This window comes from Aythya marila, assembly GCF_965140915.1.
Source record: "Aythya marila genome assembly, chromosome: Z".
Taxonomy (NCBI): Eukaryota; Metazoa; Chordata; class Aves; order Anseriformes; family Anatidae; genus Aythya; species Aythya marila.
The window spans coordinates 36,558,943-36,584,640 of record NC_139080.1 but is presented as its reverse complement, the minus strand read 5'-3'; the positions used below and the strand labels follow the sequence as shown (position 1 = coordinate 36,584,640).

At 40.9% G+C, this 25,698-nt stretch overlaps 1 protein-coding gene across 1 annotated transcript in view; it reads right to left on the bottom strand.

Moving 5' to 3' along the window:
- Positions 1-25,698, bottom strand: part of ADAMTSL1 (ADAMTS like 1) — a 198,426-nt gene that overhangs the window by 36,412 nt on the left and 136,316 nt on the right. Inside the window, exons 16-20 of the mRNA XM_082783255.1 lie at positions 24,977-25,187; positions 18,449-18,628; positions 16,243-16,396; positions 13,779-14,919; positions 6,871-6,998 (exon numbers count right to left, since the gene is read on the bottom strand). Coding sequence (XP_082639381.1) covers positions 6,871-6,998; positions 13,779-14,919; positions 16,243-16,396; positions 18,449-18,628; positions 24,977-25,187 — 1,814 coding nt within the window. The remainder of the gene's footprint in view (positions 1-6,870; positions 6,999-13,778; positions 14,920-16,242; positions 16,397-18,448; positions 18,629-24,976; positions 25,188-25,698) is intronic.

Here is a 25,698-nt window from a genome sequence, read left to right as displayed (position 1 = left end):
CATATCAGTATATATATATATACGTACATATTTTACTTTCTGTGCCTTTAATGATTAAGAATAGTAAAGTAAAATATTACATTTTATTGCTGAAATATTTCCAAAACTTTTGATGTCTAAACCATAAAGGAAGAAAAATTCTCCAGTTATTCTCCAGTTATCCTTCAGCCTTTTTTCTTTTTTTTTTCCTGATTGCGTTCCACAATCTCATCAAAAGATTAAAAGTCTGTTAGCTGCTTAACCAATAAAAGAGTATCAAACTATTGAGAAAAATGGAAATACAGTCCACCGCTATTCTTCCATGCATGTGCTAAACTAATCAGTACATTCTTCAACAAACTAAGGTTTCAGCCCCAGTCCTGATTCATCTAAAGGTGGTCTCAGCTTTCCAATTTTTCTTTGAAAAAGTATTCCCATTATGCCAAAACATTTGTGTTTTGTTCCAAAAACTATTCAGTATCTCATTTTGATGTTTATGGCCTAATTTTATAAGATGTTCAGCTCTTTACCTTGGATGGGAGATGAAAATGTATAGCAGCTCTTAAGCAGAGTTCAGCTCAAGTCTGGGATGCATGAATATTAATTCATCTAAGAAAGTTAAACTACAGCTTTGACAATTATAATACATGTAGAAAAGCTATTTGTCTTCCTCTGCCACAGCAGCAGGAGACAGTGAGAAGGCTGTGTATCATCAGGGAGGCTGAGGAGGAGTTAGCTGGATCTAGCACAGTCTGCAGTGGACCTGCAGCCCATTGCCAAAGAGCCTGAAACTCTCTCACCTGCACTCGCTGAAGGGAGGGGGCCCAATAAAGAAGGAGAGCAGAAGCTGGCAACAACAAGGACCAGCAGGAGCAAAAATCTTCCCCCAAGGCCTGAGGTGCCCTTACAGAACTGCTTCACCCCTCTGCAGACTGAAAAGGGAATTTTCATTGCTGGATGAGTGGAGCTGAGTAAGACAGCCCAGTCTGCTCCCTGCATAACAACCAATGCAACTAGGAAAAGAAGATGAGTGATAGTTGTAGGAGTCTTTTTCCTGAGACGTACAGAGGCGCTGATCCGACTGCCTGCTGGATCTGCTCTTGAGAGAAGTCTGTTGTTTACCAGGGGCTTGCATTATGGGTGTTACCAACAGACTACCAAGTACAGACAAATGACTATTATCCTGTCAAACTGAGGTGCAAGAAGTAAATGCACAGGCAGTTGAAGCAATGACATGTGGCCTGGGAAGAGTACAGAGATACTGTCTGGATGTGCAGGGATGGGATCAGAAAAACCAAGGCAGAGATGGAACTAAGCATTTCAAGGGATACAAAAAATAACAAGAGGGGATTCTATGGGTTCTTGGACCAGAAAAGAAGGCCAAGGAGAGTGTGTGCCTCCTGACAGATGAGCAGAGGGCTCTCTCTGAGGTGCTCAGCAACACGCTTCATTGGGTTAGAAACTGGCTGGTGTCCTGGTTTCAGTTAGAACAGAATTAATTTTTTTCCTAGTAGCTGGTGGAATGCTGTGTTTTGGCTTAGGATGAGAAGAGTGCTGATAACACCCCGATGTTTTAATTGTTGCAGAGCAGTGCTTATACCAAGCCAAGGACACCTCAGACTTTTGCTCTGTCCTGCCAACAGGCAGGCTGGGGGTGCAGTAAGAGCTGGGAGGGGACAGACCCAGGACAGGTGACCCAAACTAGCCAAAGGGGTATTCCATACCATCTGACGTCATGCTAAACAATATATAGGGGTGGCTAGCCGGGGGGAGGGGGCCGGACTGCTCGGGGTTAGGCTGGGCATCAGTCAGCGGGTGGTGAGCAATTGCATTGTGCATCACTTGTTTGTACATATTATTATTATTTTCCTATTATCACCATTGTAACATTATTGTTATTATTGTTATTATTATTTTGTTATTATTATTTTCCTGTCTTATTAAACTGTCTTTATGTCAACTCACGGGCTTCACTTTCCATTTCTCTCCCCCGTCCCAGAGAGGGAGGGGGGAGGGTGAGCGAACGGCTGCGTGGTATTTAGCTGCCAGCTGGGTTAAACCACGACAGCTGGATAGCCGGGCCCAAAGAGTCGTGGTGAATGGAGTCAAATCCAGTTGGAGGCCAGTCACTAGTGGCATCCCCCAGGGCTCGGTGCTGGGGCCAGTCCTCTTTAATATCTTAATTGATGATCTGGATGAGGGCATTGAGTGCACCCTCAGTAAGTTCGCAGATGATACCAAGTTAGGTGCGTGTGTCGATCTGCTTGAGGGTAGGAAGGCTCTGCAGGAGGATCTGGATAGGCTGCACCGATGGGCTGAGGTCAACTGCATGAAGTTCAACAAGGCCAAGTGCCAGGTCCTGCACCTGGGGCGCAGTAACCCCAAGCAGAGCTACAGGCTAGTAGAGGAATGGTGGGAGAGCTGCCACGCAGAGAAGGACCTGGGAGTGATGGTGGATAGTCGGCTGAATATGAGCCAGCAGTGTGCTCAGGTGGCCAAGAAGGCCAACGGCATCCTGGCTTGTATCAGGAACAGTGTGACCAGCAGGGCTAGGGAGGTGATCGTCCCCCTGTACTCAGCTCTGGTGAGGCCGCACCTCGAGTACTGTGTTCAGTTTTGGACCCCTCGCTACAAGAAGGACATCGAGGTGCTTGAGCGGGTGCAGAGAAGGGCGACGAAGCTGGTGAGGGGTCTGGAGAACAAGTCCTACGAGGAGCGGCTGAGGGAGCTGGGCTTGTTCAGTCTGGAGAAAAGGAGGCTCAGGGGAGACCTTATCGCTCTCTATAGGTACCTCAAGGGAGGCTGTAGCGAGGGGGGGGTTGGTCTGTTCTCCCACGTGCCTGGTGACAGGACGAGGGGGAATGGGCTTAAGTTGAGCCAGGGGAGGTTTAGGTTGGATGTTAGGAAGAACTTCTTTACCGAAAGGGTTGTTAGGTGTTGGAACAGGCTGCCCAGGGAAGTGGTGGAGTCACCATCCCTGGAAGTCTTTAAAAGACGTTTAGATGTAGAGCTTAGGGATATGGTTTAGTGGACGACTGTTGGTGTTAGGTCAGAGGTTGGACTCGATGATCTTGAGGTCTCTTCCAACCTAGAAATTCTGTGATTCTTTGATTCTTTGCTTCAGTCTTCACTGGTGGTCAGGCTTCCCACATCTCTTGTTTCCCTGAACCCGTAGGTGAGGGCTGGGGGAGCAAAGTCCCTCCCACTGTAAGTGAAGAGCAGGTTTGAGACCTCCTCATGAAATTGAACAGGTACAAGTCCATGGGACCTGATGACATGCATCCCAGAGTCCTGAGGGAACTGGCTGATGGAGTTGCCAAGCCTCTCTCCATTTTATTTCAAAAGTCATGGCAGTCAGGTGAAATCTCCAGTGACTGGAAAAGGGGAAATATCACTTCATTTTTTAAAAAGGGCAGAAATGAGGACCTGGGGAACTACAGACCAGTGAGCCTCACCTCTGTGCCTGGAAAGGTCATGGAACAGATCCTCATGTAAATAATGTCAAAGCACCCTGGGGCAGATCATTTACAAAAAGCTCAACATGAGCCAGCACCGTGTGTGCCTGCAGCCCAGACAGCCAACTGTATCATGGGCTTCATCAAAAGCAGTGTTGCCAGCAGGTCAAGGGAGGTGATTCTCCCCCTCTGCTCTGCTATTCTGATATCCCACCTGGAGCCCTGCATTCAGCTCTGTCCTCCCCTGCACAAAAAGAACATGGATCTATTACAATGAGTCCAGAGGATGGTCATGAAGATGATCAGAGGGCTGGAGCATCTCTCTTATGAAGACAGGCTGAGGGAATTGGGGTTGTTCAGCTTGGAGAAGAGAAGGCTACAGGGAGACCTTATAACAGCCTGCCAGTACCTAAAGGGGGCCAACAAGAAAGTGGGAGAGGGACTCTTTGTCAGGGAATGGAGTGATAGCACAAGGGGGAAAAGCTTTAAACTAAGAGAGGAGAGTTTTAGATTAGATGTAAGGAGGAAATTCTTTCCTAAGAGGGTAGTGAGGCACTGGCACAGGCTGCCCAGAGAAGCTGTGGATGCCCCCTCCCTGGAAGTGTTCAAGACCAGGCTGGATGGGGCGTTGGGCAACCTGGTCTGGTGGGAGGTGTCCCTGGCCATGACAGGGGGGTTAGAAATAGATGATCTTTAAGGTCCCTTCCAACCCAAGCCATTCTATGATTCTGTGATTCTGTATATACATAATGTCCAGGTTATTTTTCTATAGCTTCACATGAACTTGTCTCCAAAAATTACCTTGTGCAAAGACTACTATTTTTAAAATGACTGGAGCAACATGGACAGGATAGCAGTTTTGACTGACTATTTTTTGTCTTCATCTTCAGTTTCTTATTGGTGCGACACAAGCAGTTTACTGTGGAGTTGCTCCTTGTAAAACACTACAGTGCTTTAGCAGCAGCACCATTGCCCTGCTATTCTGGCTTCAGCTAAGATATCCTGACCTACAGTAGTGCAAAAAGGATCACTACCTGGGTTGTCCACATGTGGTAAGTAGCTCTTCCTTTTCTACCCTGCAAGATTCAGATGTTCTTTTTCTATGGGGCAGACAAGGTCTCCTTCTTGTTGGTGTGTTGTTCACGAGAGCTTCACTTCTGGCCATTGATGCATACTTATATTGTCTTTATGCTTTTCTGGCCCCAGATTCTCTATTTGCTAACAACAACAACAAAAATCAAGCTCATTAACAACTATTTCTCCCTCTAAACATACATGGATACAGGTGATTGTCATGGCCTGCACATTGGAACCACTCAAATGCTTTCACATTCTTCAGTGGGAACAGTGAAATGGAGAGGTCTGAACAATCAATAAGTTTTCTAGCATTCCTGATCATAGAATCATAAAGGTTGGAAGGGACCTTCAAGGTCATCTGGTCCAACCATCTCCCTACTACCAATGTCACCCACTAAACCACATCCTTAGGTGTCAGGTGTGTCTCCTTTTAGCTTTGTAATAAGTAGGATCCCACTTCTCCAAAACCTCTCTGTCTTGTCACAGTCCTTAACTGTAACTCCCTTCTCTTCCTTTGTCTTTACCCAATTGTCTCTCATCCATGTTTGCTGTTGAGTGCCTCTCCTGTTAATCCAGATGTGGTTGTGAGCCTGCTGACTCTGCCTACCAATCTACTTTAAAGAAGCTGGATTCATGCGTCACTTCTGATTTTCCTTGAGTTACATTTGGGTGTGATTTCTTTGTAACTGAAATCTAAACTTACAAAGTATATTTAGTCTGCTGTAGAACTGAACTGTTACTAGAGAAATACAAGTATAGAAGTTAATATATTCTGAACCTCTGTTTGACAGTGATGGAGAGTGCCAGCTATGCAGGTGTCATAGTGGATCAAACACAATACAGAGCCTGGTCATACATGGGACTGTAGTGGGTTTACGTGGCAAGGTTTTGGTAGCAGGGGGCTATAGGGGTGGTTTCTGTGAGAAAGATCTAGAAGCTGCCCCATGTTTGGGAAGGGCCCCATTGTTTTCCAGATCCGAGCCAATAAGCGATGTTGTTTGCGCCTCCGTGAGAGCATATTTAAGACAGGGAAAAAACGCTGCGCCACACAGCAGCCGGGAGAGTCAAGGGAGTGGGAGAACAGCCTTGCACCAAGGTCAGTGTAGAAGGAGGGGGAGAGGTGCTCCAGGCGCCGGAGCAGAAGTCCCCTGCGGCCTGTGGTGAGGACCATGGTGAAGCAGGATGTCCCCCTGCAGCCCATGGAGTACCACGGTGGAGCAGGGTTCCACGCTGCAGCCCGTGGAGGAGACCACGGTGGAGCAGGTGGCCCTGCACCGACGGAGGCTGCCGCCTGTGGAAGACCCCTGCCGGAGCAGATTCTGGGCCGGACCTGTAGCCCGTGGAGAGGAGCCCACGCAGGAGCAGGTGATCTGGCAGGAGCTGCTGCCCGTAGGGGAGCCAGGTTGGAGCAGTTTTCTCCTGAGGGATGGACCCCGTGGTACGGACCCATATCTGGAGCAGTTCTGGAAGAGCTGCTGCCTGTGGGAAGCCCACGCCGGATCAGTTCATCAAGGACTGCATCCCGTGGGTGGGACCCCACAGCACAGGGGACGAGAGTGACCGAGAAGGAGCGGCAGAGAAGAAGTGCTGTAGACTGACCATAACCCCCATTCCCCGTTCCCCTGCGCCGCTCGGGGGGAGGAGGTGGAAAAGGGTAGATGGGGGGGGAAGGTGCTTTTGGTTTTTTTTTTCCTTTGTTTTCTCACTTCTCTCGCTTGTTAGTTGTAGGCAATAAATCTTACTATCTCCTTATGCCGAGTCTGTTTTGCCCGTTACAATAATTATTGCGTGATTTTCTCGTCCTTATCTCAATCCTTGAGCCCTTTTCACATATTTTCTCCCCATTCCTCTTTGAGGAGGGGGAGTGAGAGAGCGGTTGTGGTGGAGCTCGGCTGCCCACTCGAGCGGAACCACGACAGGGACTAGTTCTTCATCTCTGGTATTTTGTAGACTTTTTAAACTTTCAGTCAAGTAAGTTCTTGGATCAGTCTGTCAGATTTGAAAAGACCAGCAATAGTTTTAAAACAAGGCATACAAATTGGAGAGCTTGAACTGCACTGCCCATAAGTGAGAATAATGAGCATATGCAGTTTCTTGAGAGTGCGTTTCAGTTTTAGCAAGTGAGAAAAAGTACTGATCACTTGCCTAAAGACACAAATGTCATGAACCGTCTGTGAAAATTGGGCTACGCCTCAGGGCTTTCCAAAACACATTCCCTGAACTTTCACTGACTTGTACCTCTGTCAAACCACCTTCCTCAACCACCTTCCAGATCCAGCTGTTATCCTGCAGACTATTTCTATCCAGAAACACAAAAGTGGCAGGCACCATTGTGCAATGACAGACAGTGAACCATTACCTGCTAGAGTGACTGCAATGGACACAGAATCAGATCCCAGAGCATTAGATGCATTGCAAGCATAGAAACCCACATCAGCCTCCACAGGCGCTAGAATCTGCAAGGAGTCATCAGGCTGAAGAAGCATCCTGGAGTAAAGCAGAAAGAAGGAGATAGAGGTCTCTTAGTTGGTGTGAGTATGAATATATTTACTAGGATTTTTACAGATTAAGGTGATCTTTAATTTGTTTATTTATTTTTAAAGTTCATTTAAGGTTATATTTGAAAGTCTATTACGAAGTTCAAAGTCTTACATAGTGACTGTAAGTGGTTATTTAAACTATATTTTAATCTAATTCCCATTTCTGCTAATGTTGCTATGTGTATTAGAGAATGATTTCCCCGCATCTAGAACATCTATCTATGGCAAGTAAAACCTATTCCTTTGCTTTGTCAGGTCCTATGTGATGTCGTCAAATGACTAGCCTATCTTCTGCCTCCCAGTTCTGCAAAGCAGAAGCAGCAACAGCAAAGAAAAAGACATTGCATATAAAAGTCATAAAACCTGCTGAAGCTGGGCAGAAAGAAGTGAAGTGTCTCATCGGCTGAGTATCAGAGCTTGAAATAGACTCCAGATTCTTAGATTACTAGGCAGTTTGTGCAAACTTAGTTTTGTTGCTCCCCTAGTAGTCAGTGAAGACAGAAAAGAATACTCAGCTCCTCTTTGGGCTGAGTCAACAATCTCTGCCAATAGGAAGAGCTGACTGTGATCTCAGTGCACTGCCCACAGTTAGATGGGATGAATACAGTCTTAACACTCTGATGTTTCTGTTCATAAACAATTTTTATGGTGGCGTAACTCCATCAGTTCATGTTCATGTATCCTCATTTTCTGCATGGTGTATTTCATTGTTAGTTTTCCTCTCTTAAATTTTTTAGCTGAAACTGATGATAAAACCTAAAGACAAATTATTTTTCTCATCAGAAACTTTCAGCAGCTGTTCTACGTAAAATTCTTAGCTGGGGCTGTCATTGGCCTCCAGGGTGAAAGTAAGGGAGGGGTATGCCTGTCAAACACTTGCTAAAAAAGACTGCTTTCAGATACTGGAATTGATGAGTTCCTTTCCCTCATCCCCTTGACTGAAAACTGTTGTCTCATGGGCTTAAAAGGAGAAGAAGAATTCCTTCAAAACACTGTGGGTGGTAGCTGTCTAAAACAAACCACATTAGGGCCACCCATCAAAATATATTATAGAAAAAGATTGAGCTGAATTTCTTTTTTTGACCCTTTTAAAGTAAGAATAATAATAATTAATAATTATAGGAGAGAGCTGTCTTACGTCAAAGGAATTTTGCAAGTGCCTAGTAAAATGCATATTTACAAAACAAACATTAATCATCTTTAAATTGCATCTTTGCTTGCATAGCAAAAAAGAAAACAAAAAACCCCACAAAACCAAAGCAAACAACAACAACAAAAAAATCAAAACCGCACCCACACTCAAAAAACAAAAGAAAACAAAAATCCTCTACCCACCAACCACAAAAAGAGTGCTTAGAAGAATCTCTTCCGCACTTCTGAGTTTAAGGTTCTTTTAATTTTTACCACTTAGCAGGGCAGATTTCTAGTTAGCTGCTGCTAACAATGGTAGCACCCAGAAAATTTATTTATTTACAAAACTTCTTTCAGCATGAATCAATATCATGCATAAATTTGTTTTAGCACTGACTTACTCAGTCTCTACATGGAATTCATTAGAGCTTCAGAATTTGGCCCAGTTATACCAGCACATAATAGTTAAAACTATGTGTATACTGCTTGCATGTGTGCTAATACAGTATATGGGCTGATCAGTCAGTCCAACATCAAATATGCATGCACATTAAAAAAAATGCTTTTAGAAATGCTTCAGTCACCTTCAGGTTGAGAAAAGAGCTTTCTTAATATTATAACATGTAAAACACAAAAAATCATAATTTGTTTGCTGTTAATCTTTTTTTTTTTTTTTCCTTTTTTAGGAATAGGCCAGGTAACTAATTTTAAAAATAAAAATTCCAACATAGATCCATCATCTCACCTTTTCATTTCACCTTTTAATGTCCTTCTCTAGAAAGCAAAAATCCTCTTCTCAATAATTCTATTATTTGTGTGTCACAATTTGGCATAGCTGCTTTTCTTGAAAGTAGATACTTCATTATCCACTTTTGTATAGAAAGATTTTGGCTGGATTCCCTATTTGCTCATAGATTACTATTTTTGCTAGGTTTTGAGTTGCTTGTCAGCAGTGAAAAAAAATACCATCTGTAGTAATTTCTTCTGTCACCAACATGTCTTCAGAATCTCATTTATGGACTTAAAATAATACAGCTTAATGTTTAATCAGCCTCATCTCAGTTACTTCATACTGCATTGTCTCCAAGACACAAATATATTTTACATGACCTAGATCGGTGACTAATTCAGTGACTAATTCAGATTGGTGACTAAACACCTACCACAGACTCTGTAGCATCCACTGTTTAGATTCTGTTTCATGTCTGCTAAGAAAATACATTGCCTTTTTAGAAATGTTGAATTATCAAGTACTGAAGGGTTTCCACTGATGAAAGTCACAGCATACTTGGAAAAAAAAGATATTTCTTGATGGTCTTATCGAATAAAGCATAAAATCCTCAAAATTTTTCATGTTTAAAATTTCTTCCTAGAGAAGTGAGTTTTTTTTGTTGTTGTTGTTAATTAATTAATTAATTAATATTTTTTTAATGAAGCATTTTTCAGCATTTATAGAACTCTCCAGACTTTGGGATGGATATTGGCAGGCTCTGAAACTGTACTCAGAATCCGTGTTGGTATCAACCCAACATTTTAACTTTAGAATAGAATAGGAAAATTGATGTTAAATATGCATTCAAGTTGAACATATAGACACAAGTCAAAGATCTTTTACTTCAACCACACAGATATTTTCAAATTCTGCAGCTTTTTGTATCATTTAATTTCATTCTACTGATAACTAAAAGCAAACATTTTTGTTAGGCCTGTGTTATATTTTGTTGTAACAGTACACAGACTGAGGCTAAACAAATTCATTTTTTTTGCAAGTAGAGCTACAGAGCAGTAGACATAAATGCTTTTCAGTGGATAACATTGCTCATGGAAATAGGCAGTAGAAAGCCATTCATTTCTATGACACCTTTCTATGATGTCCATGGCACGATGACAACATCCAGACAACACCCACAGCAAAGATATGTGAAAGTGACTTTATACCAATATTTGGTAATAGACAATTCAAATAGCCATCACCCAACCTAAACCCAATAGTTTACACTTTAAAAATACAAAGCACCTACAACCAGTCTTGGCATACTTAATAGGGCATAAGTTGGACTGCAGCATGACTCTTTTGACTCCCCTCATTGAAAGCACTGCTCTACCATACTGGTAGAGGAAGGCACATCTGTATTTTATTCCCAGTAAGACAGAGGTGGGGTGGAAAACTGCTTATTCTTTTACTTTTTTTTTTTGTTTTTTTTTTTTTAACTTTATTTTATTTTAATTTTTAATTTTAATTAATTTATTTATTTTCATTAAAAGGATGGCAAAGTAAAAAACAAAACAAAACAAAACAAAAACACACACACACACAAAAAAAAAAAAAAAAAACAAAAAACAAACAAACAAACAAACAAAAAAAAAACAAACTATGGAGCTGAAAGACAGCTCAAGCATACCACACACAGATGACCGTGCAGTTTACAGCAATACACTGGGAGACTACTTAAACCATGGCTTTCATTTACACAGCTGACTGGCAACCAGCAAAAGCATTTTGAACCAAAGCCAGAACATGGCTGTCAAGAACCCAGACAAACATCTGCAAACCAACTTTTATATGCACCATAATTTCTTAGCTTCTATTAACTCCAAAGTTACAGATTCTGAGCATCTCTGAAGCTCAGAGCACTGCTTGTTTCCTTCCCTACCCATCAACCTGGAGGAAGCATGAATGATGAATACAGAAGGAATTTGATAGAGTGAAAATTGCCTCAGCCATTAAGGAAGAGGTGTCAATGACTAATGCTGCTAATCAGCAAATAAAATGCACTTTCCTGAGTTTTTCTGACAGAAAATTTAAGCTAACACAGTTGCTTGATAATTCAGAAATACAGTATATCATTTAAGGCCAAACTGAGTGGAAAAGAAAAGTTGGAAGCCATTATAAAGTAAAAGGTGTATGTATATAATATAAACTAAAATTTCAGAAATTATAAGACTGTTTTATTCTAAACTAAATGAATCTGCTGCTACACCATGACTGCTTGTGTGAGTCAAATTTGTAATTTTCTCATGAGCACAGGGGCCAGCATTAACCATACAAGGACTTCATGTAACTTCACTTCCCTTTCAAGGATGCTACAGAAATCATAGTCATTTTAAATAGAGAAAAAATTAATCACTTAAAGGCATAGTGCCAACAGGATGTAACCACTGGCAATGAAAATCTACATATGCAGCTTCTGGGGGGCCAAGAAGATATTTTCACAGGAGTATGGCCAAATAATGATATGATAGGCTCTAGTCTTGATTAAGACTGCATAAGATTTCTATAAGAGATACATTTGTGCTTTTAGTCTCCCCTCCCCCTTCAGAAGTCTCTACTTTTTATGTGAATGCCATGATACATAATAGCCATCACACATAGAAAGAGAGAAAAAAAAAAACAAAAAACAAAAACAAACAAACAAACAAAAAACAAAACAAAACAAACAAACAAAAAAACATAAAACTTGGTACAATAGGGAAAGCAATGATTACAGAATGGTTCAGTTGCCAAAGTGACAAAGTAGTTCACCTAATTGTGTAAGTACACAGAAAGAGTAATGTATCTTCACCAAATCAAGACTTCACTGTCAGTCCACAGGCACCACAATAGAAATTAATTTTTACCTTGACTCTGTGTCTTCTCATTTCCAAAGCTCACCTGCTAACTACAGTCAGATGTCTTAACTGAGGTCACTGTCTTGTGCAGAAAGAGTTGCTAGCAAATCCTTGGACTGTTTTGTTGTAGTATGTCAGTTAACATGTCTGCTTCATCCACAACCTATTCTTATATACCACTTCCTCACAGAACAAGACCAAAGCATAAAATCTGAAGTACACACATGAGAAAAAATGAATGTTATAAACACAGTAATGTATGTGACTGGCATTGAAATAGTCTCTTTTTGTGTACTCTTGCACACATATAAATGGAGTGATCTGTATGTAAAGGCTACCCACAGGAAAAAGGTCATTATTATTGTGGTACATTGAAAGAAGTATTTTGTTACTCAAATTCTCAGGCTACATTTAGGGGCAGACAGCTCCACACAGAGAGTTTGTACAAGTGAGGATGTAACAACTCACATTAGATGACTAATGCTTAGACATCAGTATGTTGAGGTGACTGTGATAGCTCCAATTAGCCATAGAATATGGTTCCACAGTAATAATCATTAAAATGACCAGCATTCATTTTCAAATGAAAGTAGCCAGTTCATTTTATGCCCTTCAGCACAGATACAGCTTCATTAAAATACTAGGTTATCTGTAACCATCCTCAAATTCAAATGATGTTTCCCTGCTGTAGCTTTACCATAGGATATCCTGAGTTGGAATTATCAAGGATCATCAAGTCCAACTCATGGCTCCACGCAGAACTATCTAAAAATTAAACCATGTGCCTGAGAGCATTGTTCAAACACTTCTTGAACTCTGACAGGCTCAGTGCTATGACCTGAGGAGCCTGTTCCAGTACCCGACCCCCCTCTGGGTGCAGAACCTTTCCCTAACACCCAGCCTGACCCTCCCCTGTCCCAGCTCCATGCCATTCCCTCAGGTCCTGTTGCTGACCCCAGAGAGCAGAGCTCAGCGCCTGCCCCTCCGCTCCCCTCCTGAGGGAGCTGCAGGCCACCATGAGGCCTCCCCTCAGCCTCTTCTTTTCTGGTCTGAGCAAACCAAGGGACCTCAGCTGCTCCTCATACGTCTTGTCTTATAGACCCTTCACCATCTTCACTGCCCTCCTGTGGACACTCTCTAATAGTTTAATGTCCTTTTTATGTTCTTAACATGGTTTCCAGCATCTATCAGAACATACATAGGGAATGGTGTTTATAATGCCCATTGAATTTTATCCAGGGGCATTTTTACACAGGGATACATGCGTGGAAGACAGAAGCCTCACTACCTCCACATTCTGATACAATAACCATGTTGGAGAGACCCTGATGGAGCACTGTAAGAAATGCAGTTCATTTCTCATGCAGAAGACTCTTCCCCAGGGAACTATACTGCACACTGCTTGACAGAAAACTAAATTTCATATTTGTTCTCGGGTATCTCTGTGATCAGTCACAAAAGTGTGTATTGACATAATTCCTTTCATGAACATCCCTCTAAATTTGGAACCAGTCTAAAATAGTAAAAGAGAGAGTCACAAACTTGTTCTACCCATTGAATGCATTAACTTTGAAATCTGAAGATAACACAGATATACTCAATCTTTTTATATCTAAACCAGTCTTAACAGAAGAAACCTCCACCTTCAAATAGGGAAATAAACTGAAGCTCCCAGCCTCCAGACATGGAGTGGTCTGTTGACTACATTACGTACGTATCTATTTCAGTACTTTACAACCTCTTCTTTTCATTTACTGAAACAAAAGTAAAGCTTCTCTTTGCCATACCAGAGTGACTCGGCATTCAGACCTTGCTGCAGAGTTATAGTGCCCTGTTTGCCACTTCACATGTGATAGCTCTACTTTCTGCTGTGAAACCAGACTACAGCAAAATGTGTTTTGGCATATATGGTTGATTGGCCTTAAAGCATGGAAACTGCAGAGTCAAAATGTTAACTGTTTTCTTAAAGTTAAGTAATTTATTTTACCTATCATTGTATTTCACCTCCTCTCCATTCTTAGCCCAGCTGATGGTGGGCTTTGGGTTTCCCACTGCTTCACAGTGAAGCAGCACACTCAGTGTGCCACTGGCTAGGACCACTGTCTGTCCCAGGTGGGTGACAACCTCTGAAGCAGAAAGCTGTTGTGCTGCTGAAATCTTTCGGAGGATGGCAGGCTTTTGATGAGGTCTGCGCAAGCTGTTTGTCATGTCCATGGAAGTGGGAAGAAGTGCTTCAGCAGATGATGTCCTCAGGGAGCTAGTAAATCCAGAAACTCGTCTGTGGAAAGGGTATTCCACAGAAGTTGAGTCAACTCTTCGCCTTGATGCTTTGAGGACAGATTCCTGATGCTCCAAGTGACTCCTAAAAATGTCATGAGCCAGCTGTACAACAAGCTGCTCAGTGTAGATGTCTTTAAGCTCCTCAGGTTGCTGAGATAAATTCCTTATGATATCATCTAAACGTTTCTGCTCTGTGACCATAGTAAATGGCAGGTTATATTCCCGGCTCTGGTCTTCCTCTGAGGATACGTTTCTCTCCATGGATTCCTGGGCTTCCCAGGACTCCAGACTTTCCCCTGGCCAACCCCTGTGCTGTAGCAGCCTTGAGACAATATCATCATACCAGCTGCTAGGGTCAGAAATGTGCCCTCGCTTTTCAGCCTTGCTTCCATTGAAGAGAATCCCATTGACATGTTTCTCCTGTGTTCGCAAGGCTTCATTTAGGCTGGCCTTTCTCATGGACTCTTCCTCCCTAATGACAGCTGGCTGCCCAGGAATGAGCTTCTTGTTGCTTCCTATTAGTTTAATTACAAAACGTTCACGGGATGGCCCCGCTATGCAGGTGTATGTCCCAGTGTCCGAAGGCTTCAGACGATGGATTTTCATGTAACCATAGGGTGCAATAGTGATGTGAGCTGAGGTGATGAGCCTCTTATCATCCTTCTCCCAAGTGATCATCGACTTCCGGAACCTCCTTGTGGGGCAGCGGAGAATAACGGAGGTTTTGGGTAGCAGATATGCATACCCACCCACAATAAAGTGTAGCTTCTTCTGCTTCCTTGTCTGGATGTAAACTTTCTTTACGGCCACAATATGGGGACTTTGCTTATGAGTTGGCCTGTTGTGCCCTGAAATATCATTAATACTATTAGTATGTGGTACCATTATAAAAAACAAGCAGTTTACTTTGGTGCTGGCAGTGTTTGACCCATTAGATGGTAATGGGAGAAATTGGCCACCAGCTGCTGAACGTTAAGCTGGACCAATCACAGTAAAAGGAATAACAAAGCACACTTTAGGAATGCAAAAGTAGTCCTGTCCAGGGTACATACAGGAACCTAAGTGCCAGGAAGACAAACTGTTTGTGAGGGAGAAAAATCCAATGGAAAGGTAGTTCTTGTTGTTAAAGTATTTAAATAAAGACTATTACTTAATAAATACATAAAAAAGAAAAGTGTTTACCATCCCAAACCTCAAATGCAATGTGATCTTGCAGATCACAGCAGTAAGGAGGAGTGAAAACAATGCTAACTCAAGGAATAACATTGAACATAACAAAACTGTCTGGAATAGGCTTAAAAATACAGGGTATATACTATTAAAGTGGAAAATTCCAGTTTCCAGATCTTTGTGACAGGCATTTTTGTTACAAAACACTAAACCAAACAGCACAGGTATACTATTATTGAATACCATGCCACATTTGGCCCTACCTTTGGTTTTGAATATCACATCTTATTTTCTCCCTGACATACCCAACATTTAACAGGTTTTAGAGTTCATAATCTACTCTAAGCTAAAGCTAGGCTGCCGTTCAATCTTTCACATATCCAGCTGTCTTGCTGCAAGCCAGAGAAGGGCATACAGGGGGGCTATTGCTTTTGTGAAAGGCAGCAGAAAATGCATGAAATATCATCATAAAATACATCCAACTTATGTTGCACGGTTCCTTACAAATCCCAAGTTACAGAGAATTCCAAGTGACAAAATGAAAAAAAAAAAAAAACTTTTAAAGTTGATCTTCCGCAAAATTCTTTACCAACCATTTTCTTTGTAGCTATCCTAGCATAGTGATTGTTTGTAGCTCAGGCTGCTGTCCTATATCTCTAAGTCTCTATGTTCCAGTTGTGAAATTTAGATCTAGATTTGGGTCAGAATTTTGATCCATTTCTTCCAGAAACCAGTAACTCCCTTCTGGCACACTGGATTAGAACCAGTTCCACAGTAAGATTTATAGCTTTTATCCACTGACTTGTCTTATTCCTGAACATAGCATGCTTGCTCAGAGACAGAAAAACAGCAGCAGCAGCTGGAAGAGCCGCCACCACTCTGCAATACTGAGCAACCTTTGTGCAAGAGAAGGTTATGGAGCATATGACAGCATGAATTCCTTAGCAGTGGATATTCAAATCCCCTTCCCCCAGACACTCCTAAGTGTCTTTTTCACTTACTTGCACAGGCAGCTAGTGCACAAGGCCTGATCAAGGATGAGAATGGCAAAGGTGGGCACAGTGAGGAATTGATGATGACAGAACCCCCAGTTTTCAGCATCTTTCTGCAAATAGCGTTTCGACTCTGGGTTCCCTCTCCACAAGTCACTGAACACTAGGAACAGAATGAGAAACATTAGAAACAAAGTTTATTAAAAGCAAAGAAGTGCTCTTTGTCCATCACCCTCACCCTTACATCCAACCCCACTTTGCGTACTCATATCACCATATGGGTCAGTTACAGCTTTCAATATATCACAGGGGAAGAAGTCAGAACAGCACTTGGCCATTCAGCTACAGATGATGCAGGCACAGTAGGGAGATGAAATAACAGGTATTTCTATCCTTTGCGGTTTTGAACTTTACTGTCCCCCCTTTTTTCTATCTAGTGGTTTTAATACTAGAACCTTCTTTTAACAGTATACTGCACTATACTGCATAGCTTGTCTTTGCATGTTGTTTCTATTTATTTGTGCCTGTTGGGTTGACAAATTCCTGGTCATAGCCAAGAGCAGACCATGTTGAGTTGCACCTCACAGATGAAATCTGTGAGCAGGAAGTAAGCAGGTATATTTTACATATACACCTTTTATATATATACATGTACTTGTGTAAACAGAATCACAGTAATTGAGGATATGGGCCATTGCACTGGGACACCAATGGTGGCCTGTGAAAGAGCTGGAAAGCAGGCTGATCATTGTAAGGTTGGTAGCTCAGAGACGCACCTGTTGCACTAGATCCCATGTGTACTGCTATAGTGCAGTACACATGCTGGTTGGAGGTGGAGTGAGGGGGAAAAAACAAACTGAGGGTGAAAAGAGCAAAAAGACAGCCTCCAAGTGAGATGGAGAGGGAAGAGTGAAGTCAGATTTGATTTTAAAAAGTGCCAGAATTCAGAAATATGAGTAATATGATGTCAGTTAAACCATGTAGCAACTTGTGAAGGAAGAGAGATTAGGAACAGAGTTGCCACCTTCACTGCCAGAATGGATGTATCCCTTCCAACCCCTACAATTCTGTGACTCTGCGATTCTGTGACAACAACCATTTATTTGAGTGAAATGTGGATAGATCACCACAAGAAGACTGCAGGTAAGACAGCTCTATGAGGTGACAGGTGTTTCCTTTACAATTAAGGTACTTTCTGCCTGCTGGCATGAAGGAGAACCAAGAGAGCAGAGGTAGAGATTGCAAGAGCGGGAATGGTTTTCTTTTTACTGGCAATAAAATATTAAATTGTATTTTCATTAGTGCTGTCATAAACATAAAGAAATTTTTTCTTAAGCCATGTGAGACTGGAAAGGGAGTCTGGGGAATGCTAGAGACTTCAGCAGAATTTGTTTTGCCATTCTTAAATTGAAGGAAGGAAGTAACTAGCTAACATTGCAAAAGCAGTATCCTAGAGTGAGAGAGGCCTGGCATCTGTAACGATATTTAGGTTGGATCTTAGGAAGAACTTCTTTACCGAAAGGGTTGTTAGGCGTTGGAACAGGCTGCCCAGGGAAGTGGTGGAGTCACCATCCCTGGAAGTCTTTAAAAGACGTTTAGATGTAGAGCTTAGGGATATGGTTTAGTGGGGACTGTTAGTGTTAGGTCAGAGGCTGGACTCAATGATCTTGAGGTCTCTTCCAACCTAGAAATTCTGTGATTCTGTGATTCTGTGATATGCCTACAGCAGACTGGACTAATTCCTCCTTTCTCTTCTCTGCATCATAGGGAAAGGCTGGAGTGGCCCCCAGCAGGAAAAGATTATTGACAACTGAACTGCCTTCACAATGTCAGACTTTGGAAAAAAAAAAAAAAGCATTGAGCCTGGTGGAGTGAATATTACTCCTCGTGGATGCCTTGCATGAACAGAAGCAAAGGCTGTGCATGGACAGAAGCAGGAATTTATTGTTTTGAGCATGGGTTGTGTTTGTGCCAGAAGGAAGGTCTTCATGCTTTGGCTGGATGGAAAACCACATCTGTAGAGGCAACCTCCAGAGACACACATTGAGCTAGTGGTCACATCCCCTACCAGGATGATAAGCACAGATTATAGGACAAAACTGAGCACAGTAAACTTTTTGCAGTCTGAGCACATTTGGCTCCTTCATCCCAAGTGACTGAGAAACTTTGTCACCCAGAACAGCACAATCAATACTTATGCATACAAAGAGCATACCTGTGACCAGTCAGAGAGAAGCCATTCATTGGGACAGTCCTCATTTTTGCAGGCTTGTTGGGTAACTGGCTTCGGAATGGAGCAGAAAGTTTCTGGCAGCTCTAACAAGCTTCCATCTGCCAGACGCTGCTTGCAAAGCGTATCTCGCTTCTGGACACCACCTCCACATGTCTGTGAACACTGTGGGAGATGAGAGTCAGTCAACTTGCATCACATTTGCACCATGGCAAATGACAGCAAAAATTACTTGTGAATTTTGGTAGAAATCAAAGTCTACTTTCAGCCAAGAGGAAAATATAACAAACAAACAAAAACAAACAAACAAACAAAAAAAACAAACAAAAAAACAGGGATGTCAAAGCAGACTTTAAAAAATGTCAGAAATATTTTGGGAAGTAGAAGCAACATTTTTTGATAATAATCCAAAAAACAAACAACAAACAAACAAAAACCAAACAACCAACCAAAACAAAACAACAACAACAAAAACACCAAACTTGCTTCAGCATTTTGTTGAAACATTTTGTTTTCAGAAATTTATACAAAAGACATGGAAACAACAATTTATAATTACTGTATGGAGGTTGAAAAGCTGTCCCTTCCTACACCCTACAACTGGAAAATAAGGTACTTGCACATGATGTGGAGGATTTAGGTTTAAGTGTCTGCCTGAGCTTTAACTGTGCTACTGGCAGTGTCAGATAGTATGGAAAAATCTTCACCTGCAGAAAATGATTCAAGATCTTCATTTACAGGATATTATTATGCATATTAGATATCAGCAGCTATGAATTATTTAAATATTTATCCAAATGTAAATATTTATCCAAATTCAGCTTATTAAAAAAGAGTTTGTATTAGTGAGAAAAATGGTGGATATTTGAGTGCAGTAGATAAGAATTTCTCCAGTTGATTGCTTTGTCTTTTCTTCCTTTTGTAATTTTCATATTTCTCTTTTCTGAGCAGCATGAGGTCTATTCCTAGTGCATTTCAAAACTTAACTGTTCAGTCTTGAATTCCTGTCCTTCAAGACTTCTTACAGTATGACATTCCACTGATTTTTAACTCATGTGAAAGCTGCATAACAGCTGCAATCTGCTTTTGGCCCCAACAACTGGTTTATAAGATTAGTATAATAACCCATTAAATAACCTTCTGTATTTATGGCTGTCATGACAGCAGTGTGCTCACTTTCCAAAAGGTAAGGAGGAAGGTTTATTTGAGTTAAACTAAAACTGGCTGATTAATATCCAGACAACCCACCTCCTCTCTCTCTTTAATGTAAATACTCCCCTCTGTATCTATTTTCTAGCTATGCAGGGCAGGAAATTTTAAACAAGCAGATGAAGTCTCCTGCATCTTTTTTATTTTATTTTATTTTATTTTATTTTATTTTATTTTATTTTATTTTATTTTATTTTATTTTATTTTATTTTATTTTATTTTATTTTATTTTATTTTATTTTATTTTATTTTAACTTATTTTAACTTATTTTATTTTATTTTATTTTAACTTATTTTAACTTATTTTAACTTATTTTAACTTATTTTATTTTAACTTATTTTAACTTATTTTATTTTAACTTATTTTAACTTATTTTATTTTAACTTATTTTATTTTAACTTATTTTAACTTATTTTATTTTAACTTATTTTATTTTTTGTTTTGTGTCTCTGCCCAATTTCTGAGATCTTTTTTGTGGTGGCTGTTAGTTGGCTCTCCATTCTTCTGCTTAGTCCAGACAGTTCAATTCCATTTCTCTCTTCTCCTAGTAAAGGAGAAGGGGGAGGTTGTGCTATGCTGAAATTACTAGGAATTGCTTATAGTTTGCAACAAAGAATTATGTCTGAGAAGTAGTAAACCACATGATGAAATTTTAAAACATATACTATATACTTGAAGACATGAAACGCCATTCTCTCTTAGAGAGAGGTAAGCATAAACTTTAATGAGAGCCTTATTTTTTTAGATATAAGTTTTTCTTGAAAGACAGAATGGAAGTTCAGACTTGAACACTGCAAAGAAAGATGTATTTATGTTCTGTTTGGATCGCTCTCTAATGAGTAAAAATAGTTTTTTGTCCCAATTAGAATGTTATGAAGCTCAAAAGCTTCCAAAAATTTAAGCAAGTAAAACAATACTTTAGTTTTCAGCAAAAGAAAACATTTATCAACCTTTCATTTAAGAACAATTCATTCCTGAGGAGAGAGTAAATCAAGAAAATGTAATTAAAAGTATTATTTCAAAATTGCCTAAGGACTGAGGTCATATACCAGAGCCAAAATGAGTTAGGCACTGTATAAACACAACAAAAGCATGTTCCCATTGTCAGTCATACAAATCCAAGGGAGTCTCTCTGCCCTTCCATCATGACCAGATAAAAGAGTAAGACAAAACAAATCTTTTCTTGCTTCTTGCCCTTCAGTCATTCACACAGTCACTCACTACTCAGTGTCAAACGCTATTGACAAATGCCAAAGAAAGCCAAACACAGGAACAAGATTCCTCCTTGTCCAGAGGAACACTTTCCTAGTGTACTGTATTACTGCAATGGAGCTGTGCCTGCACCTGTCCTTCACTCCTGGAACCATTTCACTGGTCTGGAATCTCTGCTGACTTTTCTCCAGCGGAACCTTCCAGCTCCCACATTATTTCAGGGAAGCGGGTAGATCAATGGCAGCAAAGTCCACTTGGATTTACAGACAATAAGAAGCAATAATTTTGAGAGGAATTATTTTTAGACACATTTAGACACATCTTATTTAGACACATCCCATCTGAATAATGTGCTTGCTGTCTCTGTGTTCAGAAAGGTCTCACAATGCTGTTACAACACAGAATTGCGCTTGTGTCACAGGCAGGAGAGATATACCATGGTTTCACCTCACCCACCCATGCATGCAAAGTGTGACATTCCTGCCTCCCACAGTTGCTGAGCAGAGCCAGTTCCTATATCCCCCAGCACCCCTTTAGAGAGGATCTGGGACTTTGCGAGAGTACTGACTTAAAGAGATGCATCTCCCCACATTGTTACCTAATTATGCCTGGTTCAGCAATAAGCTTAAGGAAACATAGGGCAAGACTGATACTAAAGAAGACAATCCATACACCCAATTCTGCCATTTACTCATTCCTGTTTTTTATTGTTTTGTTTTGTTTTGTTGTTATTATTGTCTTTTTTATTTTTATTTTTTATTATTTTTTTTTTCTTTCTGCTTTTTGCATATATAGGCATAAGTATTTGAGCACCTGCACGGTGAGCCAGAGTGCAAAATTAATCTAGGCTAAACCTAATTGCACTTCAGGCTAGCTTTAACCAGGATCATTGTGTGATTGCACAGCACCTCTGGAGATTCAAGGAAAAGGGTGTTACAAATAAGGGCAAGAAAGAGCTCCCCACAGCAGCTATTGACTCCTCTGGTAGAAGCTTTTGAGGTCCCTTCCAACCCCTTCAACTCTGTGATTCTGTGAAGTGCTGGAAAATGCCATCTTAAACTGCTGGTGGTACCATGGCATTGGCTTCTCCTACAGCAGTCATCACTTTGATCTCTTCTATTCATACAAAAATCTGCAGACAATAATTAACACGAAGGATTGATGGTCCCCACTGAACGCAGAGGGAAAGCCAACTTTCTTTCTGCCTCAGCACATGCTTATGAGCATCCATGCACATGCATACACTGTACAGGATTCAGGCAAAAACACCAGTTTCATTGTTTGGGAGTCAGGGAGGCTGGTCTTTTCTAAAATTTGTGGAAAGAAGTTTCCACTTGTGGAAAGAAGTAAGTATCACTTACTCAGTAATAAAACAAAGAAGGATGAAGATTTATTAATGGATGTCTCCTATTTGAGGTCTACAGAGTAGATATTTATAGTGGCTTGTAAAAATGAAAGCGTATATCCACATTCCTCCAGAAACACACTACTGAAAACAAGATAAACATCCTAATGGATTTAGCTAAGGAATATAACAGTTTAAAAATAAATAGCCTTGAATCTGCAAAGAGTTATTTAAAAAAATTGCTTGGAATGTTACAACACTGATAATTATCCTATGTTTATCTGCCAGGAACACTGGGTCTCTTAAAGGCATTTAATTCAGAGAATTCTCCCTTAACAAGCATAAAGAGCCTTAGAAAAGAAAAATACTGTGCATTGCAGCTTTGTTTGGTTATTTACTTAAAATTATTTTGAGAGAGTGCTTGGAAAAGCATGATGAACACCACTGATGAGTCCAAAGAAATGGCTTCAAATGGTGCCACAGCAGATGTTGCCCTCCACTGCCTGTGAATATTTACTGGCACCTTCGTGCATGGCCCTCTGTCTCTCCACAGGTGGGAACATCTCTCAGGGACTCAAGATGGTGTGGAGACCTCTGTAAGGTCTGTAGGTTTATATTTTCAGATGCCTCCTGCAGGATTTGGGCTGCTGGAGACTCTCTGCAGAAAAAACGTGCAGCCATGCTGGCTACACTCTGACTTGGCAGCCCTGCTGTGTGGCTGGAGCTCTCCTCCAGATGAAGTCTCAGTGACCAACATCCCATCCAGATGGTCTCTTCCCTTGCACATCCCAGGAGTCAACCAGCGGTAATAAGCACAAAGCGCAATGCACTGGCCTGTTGATGCAGGCTTTCACATGGAGGTCATCCACAGGAAACCTGTGTGAGACAGAACTGCCACGCCTGGCTTTGCTACAGGGTGGACTTCTTATATACACAGGTTGGTGGTGCAAAGAAGGAAGACAGACGTCTTTAAAAAATGAGAGGATGGAAGTTCATTTTAGTGGATTAGTCTATTTTTTCTTGCACTACACTGTTCTCAACAGAGGCAGATAACTACGTGTAGAGAAGTGCATTGTTTACGCAATTTTCTCCTGGTAAAAGGGAATCACAAGAACTATTCAGTGGCCACATAACGAGTAGCTGAATATACAGCTGTTCTTCCTGAAAAGTGCAGAGGACCCTAGTTAAGCCACAGCAGTGAAATGCAGCAAAAATCCTTTGTCTCCACCTAGTCCAGAGAAGGCAGCAGTTAACACAAGAGGTGCAACCCGGACAGTCTTATTTAATTCCTGATCAATATGCTTGTTAAAGCCTTAACACTTAATTGAGCACCATCCTTCCTAAGATGTGTTTCACCTTTCAACAAGATTGAGAGCCTCTGTGCAGATATAAAAAATGCCTAAAACACTACTTTAGACAGATAAAAATGTGTATGATTACACTGTTGAGGAGGACATTCAGCATCGTATAATGAATGTCTCTTCTGACTGTTCAAATAAAGTTGCAGAAAATTGCGTTCTGTAAGGACTATGGCCAATTATGGGCTTTTTAACTAGCACAGGCACACCTTTGAACATATGCTAACTTTATTATATTATGTGTTAGTAAAAATCTATTTACAAATACAGAATTAATGAGTGGATACAGCCTAGCAATATTGAAAGGTACAACTAAGCAAATACATGTATGTGAGTATCAGTAGACAAATTAATGTTAAAACATGAAATACAACTTAATTGTTTTAAACAAAGGATTAATGTCACAGGCTAGTTATCTAGTTTTGACAGAATATCAGGCTGGCATAAATTTTGGTTACTGAGAAGGCTGCCCAAATCCAGAGGTCTCCCATGAAGTACAGCTTCACAGACTTAGCAGCTTCATTAAGTAAGTACATTAACATCTTCTTGGCTGTTAAGTCAAAGGCAGATTTTATAAAGGGAGACTGGGAGTTATATGTAAGCACAGTGCCAACTGCTCTTGGTTTTCTGGTAACATGGAATGAATCCTTACATCCAACAGAACTGAAGGTTCAAATAGACATTTTGCTTGCACCTCCACTGTACAGTGAATTTTCCCATTCCTTTCAACAGTGCAACAGTATAATTTCTTCCTTCTGCAGTATCATATCCAACATAAACACCGTTAAGTCTTTTGAATCATGTGTTTGCATTTGCAACCAGATTTAAGCAAATAACCTTATTTCAGGTAGCCTACCAAACACAGAAAGCCTTGTACAGATCCATTGTGGGATTTTCAATATTCGTGTAAAAAGGCATGCATTTCATGAAGTACCTCACACTTATTTGTGACTTTGAAGGATGAGGAGTGTTTCTTGCCCTAAACTAAATTCGTATTTGAGAATAGAAGGAATACTCATCATGCTCCAGAGATCTTCTCCTCCCCGATAGTTGTAGCTCTGTATTCCTAGAAACCTAGAAATTCACTGCTAACTGAAATCCAGTGACTTCAGCTGATGATTACATTCCAGATCTTTCTGTTTGGAACCTATGGTCAGCCATTAAGAGTTTTCATAAATCTTGCATTAGAAATAGCACTGCTCATTATTTGCCTCTGAAAATCCTGATTCAGTTCTCACTAAGGAACAAAAAGCCACATTTTCATTTTTAATAGCTCATTAGAATGATTAATGAATCCTCCTAATAGGCTAACACAAAACAATCCACTGATCATGCACGTAATGACTACTTTAATGATCATAAAATGAGATTAACTCATACATTCTTACCTCTTGCCATTCTGTAGGATACCAGGAGGGTGGGCAGTCAAAGCGATTACAGGCTTGCACGAGGGATGGTTTAGGCTTATGGCACAATTCATCTGCCAAGATCACGGTCTCATTAGTTTCTCTTGATAATAGGTGAGAACAGAAGACATCTCGTGTCTGCAATCCGACCCCACAAGTAAGACTGCAGGTGCTCCATTTCCCAATTTCCCATCTGTGAAGGGGTCAGGAGAGAAAACCTTAAGCACAAAATGAAGTAACCTTAATTCTCCTCTTTTCAGAATGATGGAGTGAAGAAGCAGTAAATGAAAGGGATTTCTCCTTCTCTGACAAAAGTGACCCTTCTTGTAGCTGCATGATGAGGTTCCTCTGCATTTTTGGTTATTGTTAGAAGCTCTTGGGCTTCAGGTCTCTTGGACTCCTGCAATATCACAAGAATAAGTTTTGTGTTCTACATTAAAAGTTTTTGATGGGCAGGAGCCTGGCTGTTGAAGACTGAAAGGACTTCATTAGCTGGTTATTTTCTGTCTTTAAGCAAAAGAAAAAAGCTAGTAACAATATTAATCAGAGGAATATATTACTGAATTCCTGAGTAGGAATTTCTTCCAGAAGATCCAGGGGAGCTGGATCCTGACAGGCTTTTCCTTGTTGTTGAATAGGGAGTGCTATGGCCTTGAAAGATGCAACAGGAGAACAGAAAGACCCTCTTTATCTTCTGGGTAAAC